The 18,730-nt window shown below is 43.3% G+C and overlaps 1 protein-coding gene across 3 annotated transcripts in view; it reads left to right on the top strand.

Annotated features, from left to right (window-relative positions):
* EVI5 (ecotropic viral integration site 5) overlaps nucleotides 1–18,730 on the top strand; it is a 776,910-nt gene that overhangs the window by 570,801 nt on the left and 187,379 nt on the right. For all 3 annotated transcript variants that reach the window (XM_069232361.1, XM_069232360.1, XM_069232359.1), the window contains one exon: nucleotides 2,990–3,085. In XM_069232361.1, coding sequence (XP_069088462.1) covers nucleotides 2,990–3,085 — 96 coding nt within the window. The remainder of the gene's footprint in view (nucleotides 1–2,989; nucleotides 3,086–18,730) is intronic.

Genomic DNA, 18,730 nt, shown 5'->3' with positions numbered 1-18,730 from the left:
GGTAAAAGCTAATCAGATGCCCCTTTTGATGGAGGTATTATAGCAGAGTTGGAAACGGGAACAGCCACAAGATTAACTGTTATCCTCTCCTTGGGCTTGAGTATATTTTCTTTCTCAGGCTTGGCAATGGGAGGGCGTGCAGAAGCTATAAGGGCCCATCTGTGACCTTGCTATGTTTGGGAGGAAATTGACTCCTGCACATCCAAGATAGCCCCTTCCATCTTAGTCAGACTTTGGGAACAACTATCCAGGGAGTTAAAAACTTCAGTTTCAGTTTTCTAACGCATCCAGCCTAGAATCCAGTAAATTGGACTACCCTTAGCTGATATTATACTGCAAAATGTCACCCTTTAATTGAGGGTGATGAACTTCAGTAGTTACAGGCAATACACTCCATCTGTCTCCGGGCAAGAGTCAGTGTCAGAAGTTGTAATCCCTGCAGGTGAGGCAGAAATAGAATAACCCTCAGCACCCTCAACAAGTACTGCACCCTGGGTATTTAACCCCAATTCCTCCTCCACAGTTGAAACTTGGTGATTGATTGCTCACACTGCAGCTGTAAGAAGGGTTAAAAATGGAGGATTTTTCACAGGATTGTTTTTCTCCATTTATGGAACCAGAGCTTGGATGGTAAATTTTGCGGCGTCCCATCTCCTAGTTGACCAGATATCCGGACCAAGAGGAGTGGACCAGTCTAGACTCTTCTGGGCTCTGATGGGTGCAGACAGGCTCACTGTTTACCCAGGCTTTGCCCGGCGAAACGCTTTTGATGTGCAGTACAGGCCCACCACCAGAGCTGTCCAAGTGGGATTGTGGGCCTTGAGGTTCTCACTCTGCCCACAGAGTCAAGCAACCAACCCCCACTAAGGGATAGGTAAAGCTCTTTTGAGGCACAGTATGGCCCCACCTCCAGAGCTGTCCCAGTGGGATTGTCCACCTTAAAGTTCTCTTTCTGCTCAGAGTCCAGCTATCACCCCGTCAAAATGAAACCACAATTATCTTTATTTTTTGTTTGTTTTCACACCCTATACCTCATACACTACAACATAAATGGTGAGGACAGTGTTAGGGACCCCAAGGAAATAGTGAAGGCCACGGCTCCTTTTTTTAACTTGATTGCTGGCTGAAAAATGTTGTCCGAGTAATGTGTGAATGACAGAACTGCCCTAGCATCTAAAGCTTGCTTTTCAATCTTATTTGAGGATTCCATAATAAAGGTATTGATAATTGTCACCACCAGTTAATTTTAGCTGTACATAAACTTTAGATCCTGGACTTTAGCAATAGCCTCATCTTTAAAAAGAAAACATCTTCATAATAGCTTCTTGGGCCCTATGATGAAGCATGCCACCACTGGTGGGTGAGTGTCCTGCTACCTAACAAAAGACACCTTATTGCACAGGCTAGGCTTCTATGACCAACTGCTAATCCGAGATCTGCCATACCTTGTTTTGTTGATAATGTAATCTACCTTAACATCCCTGATTAGCCTTCTCATAAACGTCAGGTCTCTGGTAGAACCAGAACCTTATCAAGCCGAACTCTGAAGATTGACAAACCCAAATTTAACAAGTCATACACATTGAAATGCTCCTTCTCAGTCAGTAGTCTCAAGATTTTCAAAGCTGTACTTTCTCGTAGCTGAAGGGACCCCTTAATATATTCTTTCAAGAAACTCTTAAATCAGCATGCGCCTTTCTCATTTCACCTATATCTTTCCCTCATACCCAGCTGTTATTAGTGTACTCCCTTGTGCTCAGGCTTAAGTTAAGCATATCTATTGACCTGGATTTCTTGTCCTATGGCATGCCATTTTTTAAAACTTTGATTTCTAATTTTTATTTTCTCATATACTCTCTCATTTTGGAATGTAGATAAGCCCTCTCCCGAAGTGCAGTACGAGGTGCGATCTATGTAAATATATCAGACGTGTTCAGCCACCACATTCCAGGGTTTTGATGCACTATATTCAAATCTAAATATAGAAATAAAGTGGCGCAAATCCAGAATTTTAGGGGTGCAGCAGAAGAGGCTGAGTGGATCACATTAGTGGAGTTTTTTCTTTTGTGGCAGCCAAAGCTAAACTAACTTCCATTATATGCCTCCAGCATTTCCTCTTGATATCAGAAATAGTTTTGCTTTTTGGCATAGTCATTCTTTTCTCTTAAGAGGATTTGCTTCTGGTAGCATGTTCATATTTTTTAAGATTTGTCTGTGTTTTTTCTGTTATCACGGCCCAGATGGATAAGGCAGGGGCACTTAAGATGTGCAAAAGCATATCTGTTTTGGATTATCTTTTTTTTTTTTTTAAGAACCTCCATTTCTGTGAACGTAGTATTAATTGGTCTGTTGTCATTTTAGGTTACCTTTTTGACGCAATTGGTATATTAATGCAAAATAATTTTGTGCGTGACGTGACTGAATACACATTCAGTCGTTGATTTGATTGATTTTCATTACTTCTCCATCACTATTGTGCTCCTTTCCTTCTCTGGAAGTCTTTGACATAAGGGGTTAGTTTATTTCTTAAGAATTCAGCCTAAAGGATGGTTGATGTAAGTAACTCCAAACACAGGAGATGTGCATTGACCTTGACAAATAGAGAGAATGCTGCGGTGTTTGTAGTGAAGAAGAGAAGGTCTTAGACTTGTATGCAGAAGAATGATTTGTTCTTACTGGATCTTACTTTGAAGTGCTCTTCTGAATTTTGAGTTTTGTAGTGGTTAGTGTTTCAGGAGGAATATATGAAATCCTCTGAAACATTTTACCATTTTAAAATCAGGTTGCTTTAAATTCCTGTTTGCCGCGACTGGAAAAAAGCCATTCTTTTTTTAAAGTCTCCTGCGATACTGGAAACCTTTTCAGAAAGTTCTATTGAATAACATCATTCACTGGAAATATATATATTGATTTAAAATATTGAGTACTTGTACAATCTGTGCATCTTAAAACGTTAAAAAGAACATGCCTTTTGCCTTTTTCTGTACAGAATAAAGAAGAGGTGATGGCAGTAAGATTACGAGAGGCTGACAGCATTGCAGCTGTGGCTGAACTCCAGCAGCACATTGCAGAGCTAGAAATCCAGGTACATAACCCACAGAGTTTTTTCAATCACTTTGATTATAAATGTGTATGTTTACTTTTTTTTACCTAGATCTAAACTGTTGATCCTTTATGAAATAACTGTTATATTTTTCAGTGTGTGTCCTATCAATATACTTTCTTGTTTTGCCATTTACTTATTTGGACCTCTTTAAACCAGGTGTTAGTCAAGGCCTTTTGATTTTTAAAGAAAATTATATCTATAATTCACTCAAAAAAAAAAAAAAAAAAAGGTTACAGGGACGTTATAGTTAGGTTCTGAATTTACTTGTACAAAACCATAGAAATTCAGCAGTTGTAGTTCTTTCAAGTAACCATAACTCGTGCCCTAAGGTAACTATAAATCGTGCCTTACCAATAATCTTATCAATAATTTTCTTATCAATAATTTTATTGCATATTTTGCAGTGATAATATCAAAGATGCCATACAAGATCTCATCAGTGATATAATATCTGGAGTAATTAGCTGTGCACGGCGAAGGCAGGAGTTATAGTTACCTTAGGGCACTAGTTATAGTTACTTGAAAGAACTCTAACTGCTGAATTTCTGTGGTTGTGTATGAGTAAAATCAGAACCTAACTATAATGTTCCTGTAACCTTTGTTATTATCAGTGAATTGTTATGGTTTTTTAACATAAATTAATTTTATTTACTTATACGTTACTCCAACCTCCACACACAGCCTTTATGCACAGCGTGGGTTGGTCGCAAGGCCTGGCCTGAAGCCAGGTCTTGTAGCCAAGCCCTTATAACCATCCAACCCCGTGCCACGCATGGCCTTTGGCCGTATGCAGCAAGGAATGGCCAAGGAGCCTGACTGATGCAGTGGATCTGTGAGTGGGTGTGTCATAGTTTTGACTCTTGCTCCAGGCAAGACTGCTGGTTAAAGGATGACAGTACTTTTGTTTGTAGGCGACTATGCCTGTCCTACAACAAGTCGCAACCGTTGTCCCAACCTTACCGGCTCACTAGCAGCACCTCACCAGAAACACAATAGTAAAAGGTGATTTGTGGCAGCCTTTACGCATGGACTCAAGAATAAGACATCTCAGGGAGTGTTGTGGTTAAACGGAAATTACCCTTTTCTCACAGATATTTTATATCTCATACAAACACTGGCAGTGACAAAGATGCAGTAAAGTTTCAATAGTTTCTATTTAACATAACTGCATTTTGCGGTAAGTTGCATTGGCTGCAATGATTAGGATAATGAATAATGCAAAGAACAGAATTGTAAAGACGAGAGTCTTTATTACAAAGGCCCCCACCATCTTGCAATGCATAAGAAAGACATACGAGATGTAATATGCCCTAATACCCTAATGTGAGAGGCCTAACCTCCTACCTAAAGGAGAGCTGGGTTTGCTAAACCTAATCTGCCAATGCCATGTCCATTAGAGGAGCCCCCAACCCTCGTTACCTTGGAATGAGGTCTCTGACTCAGACTCCGTAGGGACACAAAGACTGGGTCAGGGTCAAGACGACGTGCAGCATCGATATCAGCGATGGTGGCGATGCCCTTCGGTTGGAATCCCTCTGATTATCTGTCTAAAGTGCGATGTATTTATACAGATCTACAAGGACCCCTGACGTAGGTGTGTTCCTAAACAATAGATAACAGACCTGCTTGGGACGGCAATTAATAGAAACAATCCCTCTAAAGTATAGAGAGGGAAAATCCCTAAGTGTGAACACCTTCTGTTTGTTTGTCCTTGTTGCTTGATCTTGACACCTTAGCGCGGTGACACTGATAATGCAAAGCATAACAAGTGGCCTAACTATAAACAAGGCAGCCATCTTAGAAGAATTAAATAATTAAATGGACTACGATAGAGCAAGCTAAGTAGGTTAAAAGTCACTAGGTGACGGGGGCACGAGTCTGCAAGCCAGAGGCTAAGCTAACTCCTGTCTAGTGTCTGAGTGGGTCTGAAAGCGGGTGTGTGAGTCTGAGTGGCCTGAAAAGCAGGATGTCTGCAGGGGCGATGGTATGCCCTGACCTCCTGGAACACCTCTTGGCACTTCCTGGTGGACACAGAAACCCCGGCAGGTGTCCCAAAAGGAAAGTGGGAGTGGAAGGAAAGAGACAAAACACTGCTAGGTCTTGCCGGTCCCGCCAGGCACTCTGTATCTTCGGGGGCAGGTTGTTGTTGACAGAGTGATAGTAGAGTTAGTGCACTCAACTTCCTTGAAACTGAATCCCTCTTTCTGATACGGGAACGGTAGAAGAACACCGGGATGCTCCAGCACTTTTCTTGATTAATAACTGTTGGCACAATTACTAACACTGCATTACCAAAAACCCAAACGGAGTACCATAACAATAAGTACTGCAACACTAGGGCTGGCTTCACACAGATTCACTGTTGCATACTACAATTAGAACTGTGGTTGCACTTACCATGCACAAGAAAGACAAACTAGGGCATTAATTATATCACGTATAACTTTCCTGCATGCATAGGGTTAAACTAAAAGGAACAAAAACAATCCAAGAAATACAATGAATGACACAATTTAAATCCAAGAGTTATGCTATTAGAGAAAGAAAAGTCACGTAAATGCTCTTTTAAAATTGCACTGTCACTTTTTGTAGTACTTGAGCTCAAGCAGAGTTCCTGAAGCACATTTAGGCAAGTAACTACAATAATAATGTAGAACAGTGGTTCCCAGCCTGTGGTCCGAGGACCCCTGGAGGTCTGCGAAGCCTCCTCAGGGGGTCCGCGACTACTTAGAAAATTAAATGATATTAACAGCTTAGGTCCCCAGCTTTTAGTATTGACTTAGTAGGGGGGTCCTCAGATTCCAATAATTGTTCAGTGGGGGTCCCCGGGCCTCAGTAATGATAAAGTGGGAGTCCACAGATGTCAAAAGGTTGGGAACTACTGATCTAGAATGTTCAGAAATGCATTTGTCTCTTCAAGATAAGCACTCTGCCAAAATACGAGGTCTGAAATACACCAGCTGTTCTAGGAAAGCGCGGCACTCAAAGAACAAACTCTCTGGAGAATACTAGTCACTTACCTGCAGTCTTTTCCAGAGTGCTGGAGGAATGCCTGGTGTCAGTTTGTACAGGAACGAAGAAAAGAATTGCCTCAAAAGTCCTGAATACGAGGATGACAGCAGGGATTGGACTGCCAAATCAGATGCTGAGATCAGGAAGCAAATCAAAGCCAAGCAGGGAGGCATGCTTCATTCTGCTATTTATAGCCAATCAGGAAAGCAGTTGTGTTTCCACATGTGGATGATTCACCACACCCAATTAGAAGCACATGTCTACACCTGCTCACATTAGCAAACAAACATTGGTAAAACAAGCATTGATAAAACCAGTTGTGTAACACAGCACATTATGTTTACTTAGAAACATGAAGGTTTAACCAAGAACAGAGATATGATTTAACCGTAGTCCCTGGGGATGCTGACAGATAACGCAGGAGGCACATTGGGGATTCCGAACATATGAGTGTGTGGGTGAAGTGAGCGCATGTGTCTGAGTGCATGTATGAAAGAATGAATTAGTGTATGAATGTGTCTGTTTTTTTTTTTCCACATTTGTTGACATTTGCGGAAAAAAATTGAAAATTCTTCAATTTTCACAAATACTGCGCATAGTGGTGAAAATCATTTTAAACCCATAATTTGCCCCTAAAACACACCTATATCACATCCCTGGGGTCTGGGAACCGTCACCCTTACCCTTATGTCACTTTCAATGAGGATTTTCACCACAGGGGACCGTGCCCGGTGAAATAAAATGGCGGGCGCAACTTTCTAGTCAGGTTGCAGTCGGCCAATTACATTGCTTCTTTTTGCACGCACGCTCGCGACATATTAGCTAATTTTCGCGATTTGTTCACAAAATAATCACGAAGTCACCGCGGCCAGAAATGTGCAAATTTGTTTTCCCTTTAATTTCTCAATAACTACTGAAAGGTTTTACATCAAATAAGCAAAATTTCATGAAGATTTGTCAAACGGTGCCAAAGATATAGGTGAGTCAAAAAATGCTTTTTCTGTGGAAACATGGTCCTAACTATAACTACCTACTGGTGACCGCCAGTCGGTAATATACTCACTTGTAGGCGCTTTCAGCTAGGCCTTTTCATCCATTAGTCTGTTATTCTGTCATTCACACTTTGTGTCTGTCCACTAAAGCATAAAGCAAAGTTAGCTATTGACTACCTTCACTGTGAGTAATGCACCATGCCCTTTCCCAAGGAGCACATCCGCAAACAAATTAGTTCCCCTCAATTCCAGTGACTACTATGGTAACGTGTGCTTTTTTGTTCTTGTTTAAAGATGAAAAAATATTTTTGCATTTACTCAGTGTGTTTGTTTTTTTTTTTTTTTTTAATTGACAGGCGCCCCGGGGGTCCGGCAGCTTCCAATAAATTTTTGTCAAAAAAATATGACAAGAAAACGTTGACCAAGCCAAAAGGCTGTCAGCCAATAGCACAGCACTTAGCTTTGCCAGGGCGTGTCTAGTATTCTGATTATTTGGCACAATTAGCTGTCTAGAAAGCTACGTTTAATTAATTCATGGCCACCCAAATGGTGTTGGTGGAGTAACATGTATTTGAGTCATTTGGCATCTAAAGGGAGAAATATCTGAATAGAAACGGTGTATATTTCATATGAGGTTTGTTTTGAGAAAATAACCCTTTGAATGTTCCTCCCCTTTATGGCACGTGTGCAAATATAGAGTGCGGTCTAATGAATTCTTGTCTGATATGTCACCTGAGTAATTTCAATTTACACATCAGGACCAAATGTAAATAACAATGTTATGCTTTGCTTTTGACATTTGTATTGTGTCATTCGTAGGGCTTTATCTGGTGTCTGAGGCCATAACACAGGATGGCAGAGTTTCCATGACAGACTGGAGTCTGTCTTGCTACAATTATATTTTCCTAATATTGCCCATCTTTGGTTGGGTGATGGGGACTTGTACAATGAGCTGTCAGTGTGTTATTTTAGTAGTGCTTTATGGCCTTCCTTTACATAGCTCCCCGAGTACCCTGCATATGGGGATATTTGTGTTTTTGGGACGGTATCATCAAATATTTAGAATATTTCAATAATCTGCAGGAAGTGATTGGTATCTTAAACAAAATGTGGAAGTTCTTTGTAAACGGGCTGGAGTTTCATGTCAGCATGTAAAGATATTCCATTAATGGAGTGTGGAGATGATGAGAGAAGGTGCTGCAGCAAAGGCCGCAAAAAACACATCTGATATGTTTCGACGAGGAAACGTATAAAGAATATTTACAGAACCTTGTGAAACTTTTCCAAATGTGTGGCTGTCCTTTGTGTATCATACAGCACAAAATGACAAATCTTTACAGCTACCCAGAGAAGCACTCCAAGATAATGTCAACTAAAGAAGCAAAGTGAGTGAATCCCATTTGTGGTAAATTATCAATCAGCAGCTAAGCACAAACATGTGAATCTAAAAACAGTTTTCTTAATAGCTGCCTAAGAAAAACTACACAAGATGATTACAAGTCAAACAATTGCAGTGGTTCTGTGGTGTGATTCTTAAAGGTGCATTATGTGTAGGCCTGGGCAAAATTTATATTACACAAGTGTAACTAATGTAATTTGGGCAATTTTAAGTTACACTTGTGGCATGAAATTTCTTATGCCATTACATCACATCAGTATATTATGCGTTAGTTTGTGGCAACATTATAGTGCAGGAGTGTGAGAAAAGCTTTAACAACTAGAGCACTAGTGGCTGTTGTTTGCAGCAGTTGGGTTTTTGTGCTATTTTCGTAGCTCAACATGTGTCCTCATGTCAAATTACATGAAAGCAAATTACGCAAACTTTGCATACCACTAATCATATGATTCCCTGTACAAACATCATCCCTCACAAGATCTGTATAGGAAGAACTTGTGGCATACGATGTCGTCTTAAATGCCATTCAACTACTGTCACTTATGTGATCTGGTGCCAAGGGCAAGACTCTAAGAAACAATATTTAGATCAAACAGTAACTGAGAACTGTTCATTCTCCAAGAGTCAGAAATCAGCTACACTAGATCAGAAACCAGCCCAGCCTGTAACCAATTCTCAAGCAATGCTGATCATTTGTTGCCAAACAGGATGTTTTAGCCTGTGGAACATGATTTCAAGGCAGAGCTGGGGCTCAACAGAGAAATGCCTGGATTTACTGTTTAAGTAATTGAACCAGATGGGCTGAACATTAATGACAGTATCACCTGACAACAGCATAGCTCAGGAATGCATTAATTATACATTTCAGTTTGAATAATCACTGATGATTATTTTTGAAAAGCCAACAGTGTCAGCTGAGCAGTCACTGAGAATGCAATCTGTGGTGTAAAAGTCAGTCTTTCAACTTTCACTATGGACTGTGAAATATATTCCATGTTTTGCAAAAGTAATATAATGGAAAATGATGGCCTCTGGGGAAATACACCATTGTACATTCTTTAAATGTGAGGAAACGGTCCAAACATCTGAGGTTTGCTATAATGAGCAGTCAGTTTGTGAAAGTTAAGCAAAACATTAACACAGTAAATGCAGTCATGCACTGTGTTAACTCTGCTGTGCTGGACTTGGCTTCAACAATCAAACTGTAAACTCTGTCATTTTTAATCAAATGCAGAGTTTATAGCTCTATCTTGCCAGTCGAAATTTTAAATCAATAGCCAGAAAATGTTTAAGAAAACGAAGCCTGTTTTATCCTTAACTACATAACTAAATAATTTTCTATTGTTGTTTTTACCAGGCAGTCAAGCACTACAAGTGCATTTCAGTTCGTTTTTAGTAAGATGTTTCCCTCCTAAATAAAGCATGGTTTTCATGCGAGTAAACTAAACAAATGTGTAGCATTATGTATTTTTTTTATATTAAAGTGTGTAGTATGAAATGGAGACCTTTCGCGTAATGCAAATACAATTGGAAGACGTTTGTATCATGGCAACATTGTTTCAGCGGCAGCGCCATCCACAGATATTTTCTTTTTTCATGCAACAGCATCTGAGATTTTTCTCCATTTACTGCGATGCCAGGAAACATGTTGTGAGTTGTCCTTGTTATTTGCGGATGGGGCTCCCCTGCATACTTTTGATGTAACCCAGGTCAGTTATAAAGTACATAGTCTCCACAGATTCTTCCATGACCATGTTGATAGCTCAGCTGCAAACATAAGGCATGAGATGCTGCCCAAAACACTCACATGAGAAAGGTGGGAACCCTTGTCGGGCACAGGAGCCAAAGAAAGCCTAGAGTGGACATGAGCAGTAGACTGAACTGTGGTAGGTACTTGAGACAGAAGTGTAGCAATCCGGGATTTTGAGGGGTTAGGTTAGGAGGTGTACCACAATGCAAGGGGGTATTCTTTAAAGTAACATTTAAAGTGCCTAGCAACAGAACATCCTTAGCCCCACAACCACCATACTCTTATGCCAGGCGTGAAGTCTGGGGCTATATGCCTCAACCTAAGACTCCAACTAGCAGCATCACACATGAGCACCTATTCGGGCTGCCTTGGGGTCCTATTGCCTCCCGGGTAAGGTCTTTGAGCTAAGCTCATTACTGCAGAAAGTAGTGCAGCCCCTGGCAACAACTAGGTCCCCCTCCAATCCTGCTTCAGACACAGCCATTTCTTTGTCATGTGAGAAAGTCATTCAGTTGAGGAAAGGTGTTTCTTCTCAGTGCGACAGAGATGAAAGCTTATGCTTGTAGTGAGAAAGGAAGCTTGTGCCGCTACTGTATCTGTCCTGTAACTTTTGATTTTGAAGAAAGCTTTTACTGGTGCTGCCTCGACTCGGTATATATGTGAATTGTGCCCTCCTGCTGCCTTTGCTGTCCAGTTGAAGCTTGCCTGTGCTTCTCTATGTGTGTGTGTGTTTGACTTGTGGTTACTGTAAGTGTGAAAAAAGAAAAGTTCATAACAACCACCGACAATAGATATAAAATGTAATTTGCAAATATACAAATTACAAAACACGACCCCAGCAAATCAAATGACTATGTATTTCTCATGACAGTCTGTAAAGATAAACGTGGCCCAAAAACTCTTGTTACTTGGAGCAATTGTACTAATGTAAGCATGTTTGCAAATTTTTTTTACAGAACAAAGGTCAGATTCCAGTTTAATACCACAGTACAGAGAGACTGAAATGAGAAAAACAGTGATTACTTCCTCACAGATTGCAAGTAAAAATTAAATGACATAGGGAACCAACACTCCTTATAGTCACAAAGACTCTTCAGTGTGGTTTTACCTCACTGCACAAATGCAATCCCTTGTATTCTATTTTTGTCTAAATACACTTCGGTAAAATAAATGCTGATGAAAAAGCCTCTGGCAAAAACCATGAAGGCATATGTGCAGAGCATAATCTGTTATTTTAATGGATACTTCTAACTGCAGATTCATCACATTTTGAATATTCCCCAGGCGTTAGACTGTATACAGAAACTTCAAAACAGCAATGAACTAATTGATGTTGTGTACTTACCTGTTTCTGAAAACAATAAAAATAAATAAACTTCAAAGCAGTACTTCTGCATGCCAGTAGGTGGCATTTTGCAGCTCCGTGCCAAAAGAGTAACGATCTGTAAGTGATGAGCAGAGCTGCATAGAAGTGCCGCGTATGCATGGTGATGTCAGTTCCTCTCTTTCCACGCCTTGTAGACGCAGATCCTTATTTTGGCTAGTCTTTCCCACGTTTTTCACAATTTGAAGAGCATCTGGGACAGTGAGGTGAAACTTTACTTCACCATACCCCGAAAGTCTCCACCCCCTAATCAGTCAAATTTGAAAGGAAGGAAGGTCCTCCTGAAGTTGCTTCTGCAGCAGATTTCAGTCGCAGTCTAAGAAGAAATTAACAAAAGTCTAAGTAGAACTCTGCCCCTTCCTACCACTCTTGAACTCCAGAGAAAGTGCCAGGACATCAACGTGCCTATCAGTGTCAATCTAGATCCTCATCTGAGCAGATTCTGATTTTGGTCCTGATGCACCCTGTATTTCTGGGTGTATCAACAAAGTTGCAGCAGGTTGAGGATTTTCATGAGGCCATGCTGAGGATCTTGTGCACTTTACTGCTTCTCGCTGGCACACCTTTGAGCCCCGAGGATCGATGAGGACCTCCTGTTGAACATGTGCCGATGAGCCACCCTCAGAGTTGTCTGTGCCCTCAGAAACCCGCAGAGGTTTTGATGCCAATTTCAGTACTGACTCCATTCCCCTGTGCCAGTTTATTTGCCATCAGTGCTGGTGCCAATGTTGCTGGTGTTGGAGGAGGTGGCTCAACCCATCCTGCTCGATGACTGCAAACTCAACTCATCCCGACCTCAACCGAGGCTACATCCCAATCCTCTTGAGGTGCAGTCATCTGGCAAAGCTCTGTTTCCAATACCTGGCCCTTACCTCAGAGCAAAACCCAGATGTTAAACAATATCTTTGGCACAGACTCAGATAATGACTATTTTGATGACGGGATGACTTTATCCCCAAATATATTTAAAACGATTGGTGTGCCCCTGGGTTGTTGATGTAAGTAATGGCGTTGATCGCAGTGCACTTTCAGAGGTTGGGGTACCAGTTGTCCTCTACTTCGATGACTGGTTGTTAAAGGGCTGGCAGTTGACAACCATCTCCAGATGACAGCTAACTTCTAACATCATTAGGGCTCACTATCAGTGTGCCAAAGTCACACCTGACTCCACAGATGCTTCCATTTATCAAAGGCATTCTGGATACGATATGGTTTTGCACCTTTTCTCTGGATCAGAGAGTGCAGGACATTCTGGATATGGTCCCACTGTTTCAGCCTCCGTTGTGAAGCTCAGTCTGGGAGACGGAGGTTGCTGGAATTACTAGCCTTCTGCATACTGCTGGTAAAACATGCCAGAGGGCATATTCAGGCTTTGCAGTTGGACTTCACATCGGCGTAGGCCCTCACCAGGGGAATCTGTCCGATTGTACCCAGATTTTGGAAGAGACTGCAAAAGATCTGCTTTGGTTACTGCGGACAAAGATTGGGTCAGTGGCAGACATCTGTACTTACCCCACCTAGATTTTAAAGTGGTAACTGATGCATTGCTTCTGGGTAGGAGAGACCATCTGGGAGAGGTGATCAGAGGCCTCATGTCCCTGGCAGAAGCTCAACTCCACATCTACTTGTTATAGTTCTAGGCGTCGAAGGCCTTCTCATCTCACTAGCAGAGAACTGCTGGTGCAGGTGCTCACGGACAACAGCACGGCTATGTGGTATTGCAACAAACCAGGGCAAGCTAGGGTCTTGTGTCCTATTCCAGGAGGCCTCTGGAAGTGCCTGGATCATTGGGGAATTTCTCTGGTGCTGAACCACCTGGTGGGATCTCTAAATGCCACGGTGGACAAACGCAGCCACTGATACTTAGCAGACCACGAATGACAGTTACACCCAGAGGTGGCACACAGTGTCTTTCATCAATGGGGAAGAACTCTGGCTTGATATTTTTGCCTCTGACAAGAATGTGCAAGGTCATCCCCTCTGCGCATTGGAGTTTCTAGTAAGGCTGTCTCTTTTGGACATGCCTTCTGCTTAGAGTGGATCTCAGGACTCCTGTACCTTCCCACCGTTGCCTCTTATGCTCGAGTTCTGAAGATCAGGAAGAATGGGCTCAAGTCGTCACATTGGCACTCGATTGGGCCAGGAGATTGTTGTACCATTTCCGGAATTCCTGGGCTTGAGCATCTGTCTTCCAAACAAGTTACTCCTTCAGGGGGATCTTCGGATGCAGCAGCGCAAGGTGCTGCACCCAGGCCAGTTCAGTCTGCTTCTCTATGCTCGTTGATTGAGTGTTGACAGTTGACCTCATTTGACCTTCCTGCTGAGGTGGTGGTTGTCCTCTTGGCAGCAAAGCGTCCATCTGTATATGGAGTCCTTGTGGCAAATTTGTAGGTTGCTGCAGCTCCTGCCAAAATGATCCACTGCAAGCCAAGTTGTTTGATGTTTTGTTGTTGGTTTTGCCCCTAGCCCAGCAAGGACCTTCTTTAGGCAGCACTGTTATTTGTCAGTTATTTACTCTTTTTTTTGTAGTTTCCAGTTCAGTGTTCTTTATTTAAATCACCTGCTGTACAACCTTCTAACTCCAATATGTTGGAGTTGAGGACCTGAGAAAGCAGTCACTCCATTTCATGCCAGGCAGATTATCATCCTCAAGACATTTTTTGATCTATCTTATTCCTTTTAAGAAGAAAGAGAGACTCCCATCATTTGGACAATAAGAGGGCACTAAATGTACATATAGCTAAGGAACATAGGGTGGATGTTTAGTGCTTTGTGGGGTTCTCTGAGACAAAACAGGGTAACGTCCAGATTGTTCTCTGTATAAAGGTCTGCCGCTGACTGGTTAAGAAGAAGCTTCCAGAAGGCTTACAGGTTCATTACACTAGAGATAAGACTTCTATCACCATGCTGGTGCACAAAGCGTCTGTCCTGGATATATATATAATGCTGCTACATGGGAATTGCTACATATGTTCATGAAGCACTACTGCCTTGACAGTCAGTTCTGTCAAGAGGGGCATTTTGCTCTCTCGATCCTGCAAGACTTTTTGGTCTGAGGTGTTCAGACCCACTGCCTGAGGAGGTAATCCTTTGTCTGCTTTTCAGAAGGGGAGGAATTAGTGCCTATAAGTACCCACATGAAGACCAAGTTACCTACCTTTGGTAACAATCTTTCTGGTGGATATTTGGAACTAAAGGTTCCTCACTGAACCCCCAATGACCACAGCTAGTCGCCAAGGTGAATGGCAGGTTACCAAGTAAATCAGCTGCATAAATAAACAGTAATCACTAGAAAGGAGATATTTATGCCAAAATGTTTATATTTTTGTAAGCTATAGGTCAATATGCATGTTTCTACACATTCTGAGCTATAGTAATTTTAATGCGACTCAAGTTAAACTATTTTCAGTATGTTTTTTGGACAAATTGTCAACTGTTTTTGTTGTATTTTAATTTTGCGCTAAATATTTCACTTTTACTCTTCTCTGCAACCATGCTCTCTCAAATGTAAGAGCGAAACACCAAGGATTTAAGCAGTTTGTGGTAGGGATGGTGGTATGCTTCCCTTTAATGAAGCCCTTACGGTTGTCCTACTGGGTATCTGGTCCAAACCTAGCACAGGGGCTCCTGTGAACAGGACAATTGCCCGATGCCATCGCCCGGCAGCGGGTGACCCATATTTCCTGACGCAACATTGCACCCCTGAGAGCTTGATTATCCAAGCCTCCACCTCCCAGGGCGTGTTCCCTTCCACACACCCATATCGGGATTTCGAGAGGCTGGACACACTTAGGAAGAAGAAGTTTTATTCTACCAGTCTGGCATTGCGGTCCGTGAACATCGTATGCCTTGTTAGCCGTTATTCCCACACTCTGTGGGATACGGTTGAGCAAGTGCTGCCACAGGTCCCGGAGTAGGCTCGGACTGTACTTTCCCAAGCAGTTGCTGATGGGAGGAACGCAACTAGGTTCACAATACAATGTGGACTGGGCACGACCGCCTCACTGGGCAGAGCAGTTGCTTTGACAGTGGCTTTGAGGCACCACTGCTGGTTGAGAACGTCTGACTTTTCGGGGGATGTCCTAGCTAATCTTATGGGCAAACCCTTTGATGGTACTTGTCTCTTCTGAGACAAAGCAGACTCATGCTGCGGCCAAGTCCTTGGGCCTCACAGCGGCCCCTCGTGGCTGCAGAAGGGATGCCCAGCCAAATCTGTTTCCTTCCAGCCACCGTGCTGCACATGCTGTCCAGCCTCTGCATGGCCAGGGACATGGGATCCACCGTTCTCGTGGATCGGGGAACCAGAAGCCTGGCCAGTCTCCCCCAACCCCCCACTGCCCCCACCACATCTAAACCTTCTTATTCTGACGATTCCACACCGGAAACCAGTGGGAGGCAGGATTTGCCGTCATGGGCTCTGCTGGCAATCGATCATGTAAGACAGGTGGGTTTTGCAGATAGTGCAAAGGGGTGACTCCTCCCCTTCGAGACCACCCCTCCATCCATGGCACCATCCTATGACTGGATGATGGAGGATCACTTGGCACTTCTCCGAGAAGAAGTTAGGTCTCTCTTGACCAAGGGAGCCGTAGAGAGGCTTCCTGTGCCAGAAGTAGGTTGTGGTTGTAATTCCTGCTCGTTTCTGCTGTCTAAAAAGGACAAGGACCTTTGCCCTATCGCATACCTTTGGTCCCTTAATCTCTTTTTCAAGAAGGAAAAGTTCAAAGGGCTCAGGTTCTATCTGACCTGGATCCAGGAGACTGGATGGTAGCGTTGGACTTACAGGATGCGTATTTCCATACCCAGTCCTGCCTGCCCACAGACATCATTTGCAGTTCACAGGAGGCCACAAGCACTTTCATTTGACCATGTTCCCTTTTGGCCTTACCAGTGCCCCTCGGGTGTTCACTAAGGTGATGGTGGTGGTTGTAGCTCATCTGCGCAGATCAGGGGTTTCATTCTTCCCCATCTCAACAACTGGCTGTTAAAAGCAGGCTATCCCCAGGCTGATGTCTCTTACCTCCAGACTATGGCATACCTCCTGCATTCTCTGGGGTTCACTATAAACGTGCCAAAGTCCCACGTGACTCCCTCTTAGACGCACCTTTTCACTGGAGCTGTTCTGGACACAGTGCAGTTTCGAGCTTATCCTCCCCAGTTGCGAGTCACGGATATTCAGGCTATGATACTGATGTTTCAGCCTCTGTTCTAGATTTTGGTGAGAATTACTCTTAGGCTGCTGGGACTCATGGCTGGTGACACATGCCAGGTGGCGTGTATGGGCTCTGCAGTGTGGGACCCGACGTTCCAGTGGGCGCCGCATCAGGAAAATCTCTCTGACATGGTCCAGATCTTGGAGGGAACTGCACGAGATCTACAGTGGTGACTAACGTGATTGGGTCAGAGGCAGATCTATCCCTCTTCCCCATCCAGGTCTGACAATAGTGACAGATGTCACTTCTGGGATGGAACGGCCATCTGGAAGAGGCCGCGATCAGAGGCATCTGTTCTCTGGTGAAGTCCGGACTCCACATCAACCTGTTGGAGCCCTGGGCGATCAGACTAGCATTGAAAACATTTGTTCCCTCTCTCAAAGGTAAGGTAGTGCAGGTGTTCATGGACAGCATCAATGCCATCTGGTAATGCAACAAGCAGGGTAGGGTGGGGTTGTTGATCCTTTGTCAAGAAGCTCTGCACTTCTGGATGTGGCTGGAACACCAGGGCATTTCCCTGGTTGTTCAGCATCTGGCTGGCTGGCTGTCTGAAGTCCAGAGCGGATGAACTCAACAGACAATGCTTAGTCGATCATGAATGGCGTCCCCATCTGGAGGTGGCACAAGGTCTTTTTCAGCAATGGGGAGAGCATTGGTTAGATCTGTTCCACAGAGAACGTGCAATGGTAGCAGTATTGTGCGTTCGAGTTTCCAAGGAGGCAATCGCCCTGGGACGCATTTCGTCTCAATTGGGACTCAGGCCTCCTGTACGCCTTTCCACCCATACCACTTCTGCCCAGAGTTCTCAAGAACAACCATGCCCAAGTAATCTTTGTGACTCCGGACTGAGCACGAAGAGTCTGGTATCCTGAGCTATTGAGCATTGCCATCGATCTTCCAATCAGACTGTACCTTTGGGAGAATAGTCTATCGCAGGAGCAGGGGAGGGTTCTCCACCTGAACCTGTCTAGTCTCCACCTTCTTGCATGGAGAATGACGGCTTTTGACCTTCCACCTGAAGTCTGTCCTGCCACCAAAAGGGTATACACCTGCTGGAACAAATTTGTGGTATGGTGCACAGACAAGTTTGTTGACCACTTTCTGCCCCTCTTTTTGAGCTCTGCTATGGGCACTTTCAAAAGTTAGCGGTCTGCCATTTCTACTTTTTTGCAGTTGCCTGATCAACCTTCATTCGCCAATTGTAAATAGGTTCCTTAAAGGCCTTACTCATGTCCTCCATCTCCATTTATTATGCCCCAATACGATTCAAATTTAGTTTTGAGATTCCTTAAGTTTGCTCATTTTGAGCCTCTCCACAATTGTCCTCTCAGGCTTCTCATTTTGAAAACAGCCTTCCTTAGATGGCCATTACATCTGCCCGCAGGGTGAGTGAACTGCAGGCATTGTCATCCAAGCCGCCCTACCTTTCCATCTATTCTGACAACATGGTGCTTTGCACTAGGACCTCCTTTCTACCAAAAGGGATTTTGCACTTACGTTTAGGCCTATCCATTACCTTGCCCACTTTTTACGCACCCCCACATCCTTCTAAGGAAGAGAAGAAACTCCATCATCTAGACCCAAAAAGAGCGTTAATGTTCTGCCTTGATCGTAGCAAAGAGTTTTGAGTGGATGATCAATTCTTTGTTGGTTATGTGGGTGCGTAGAAAGGTTGGGAAGTGCAGGAGAAAACATCTCCAGATGGGTTGTGCTCTGCATTAAAATGTGCTTCGAATTGGCTACAAAGCGACCCCCTGAGGACTTGCATGCTCATTCTACCAGAGCTAAGGCTGTGACCACTGTGTTAACACACGGAGTTCCAGTCCTTGACATCTGTCAGGCGACATCGTGGGCATCTTTGCACACATTTACCAAAC

The sequence above is a fragment of the Pleurodeles waltl genome, chromosome 4_2 (genome assembly GCF_031143425.1).
Source record: "Pleurodeles waltl isolate 20211129_DDA chromosome 4_2, aPleWal1.hap1.20221129, whole genome shotgun sequence".
Lineage (NCBI taxonomy): Eukaryota > Metazoa > Chordata > Amphibia > Caudata > Salamandridae > Pleurodeles > Pleurodeles waltl.
The sequence above is the reverse complement of the archived record's forward strand: the minus strand, read 5'-3'. Positions and strand labels throughout refer to the sequence as shown.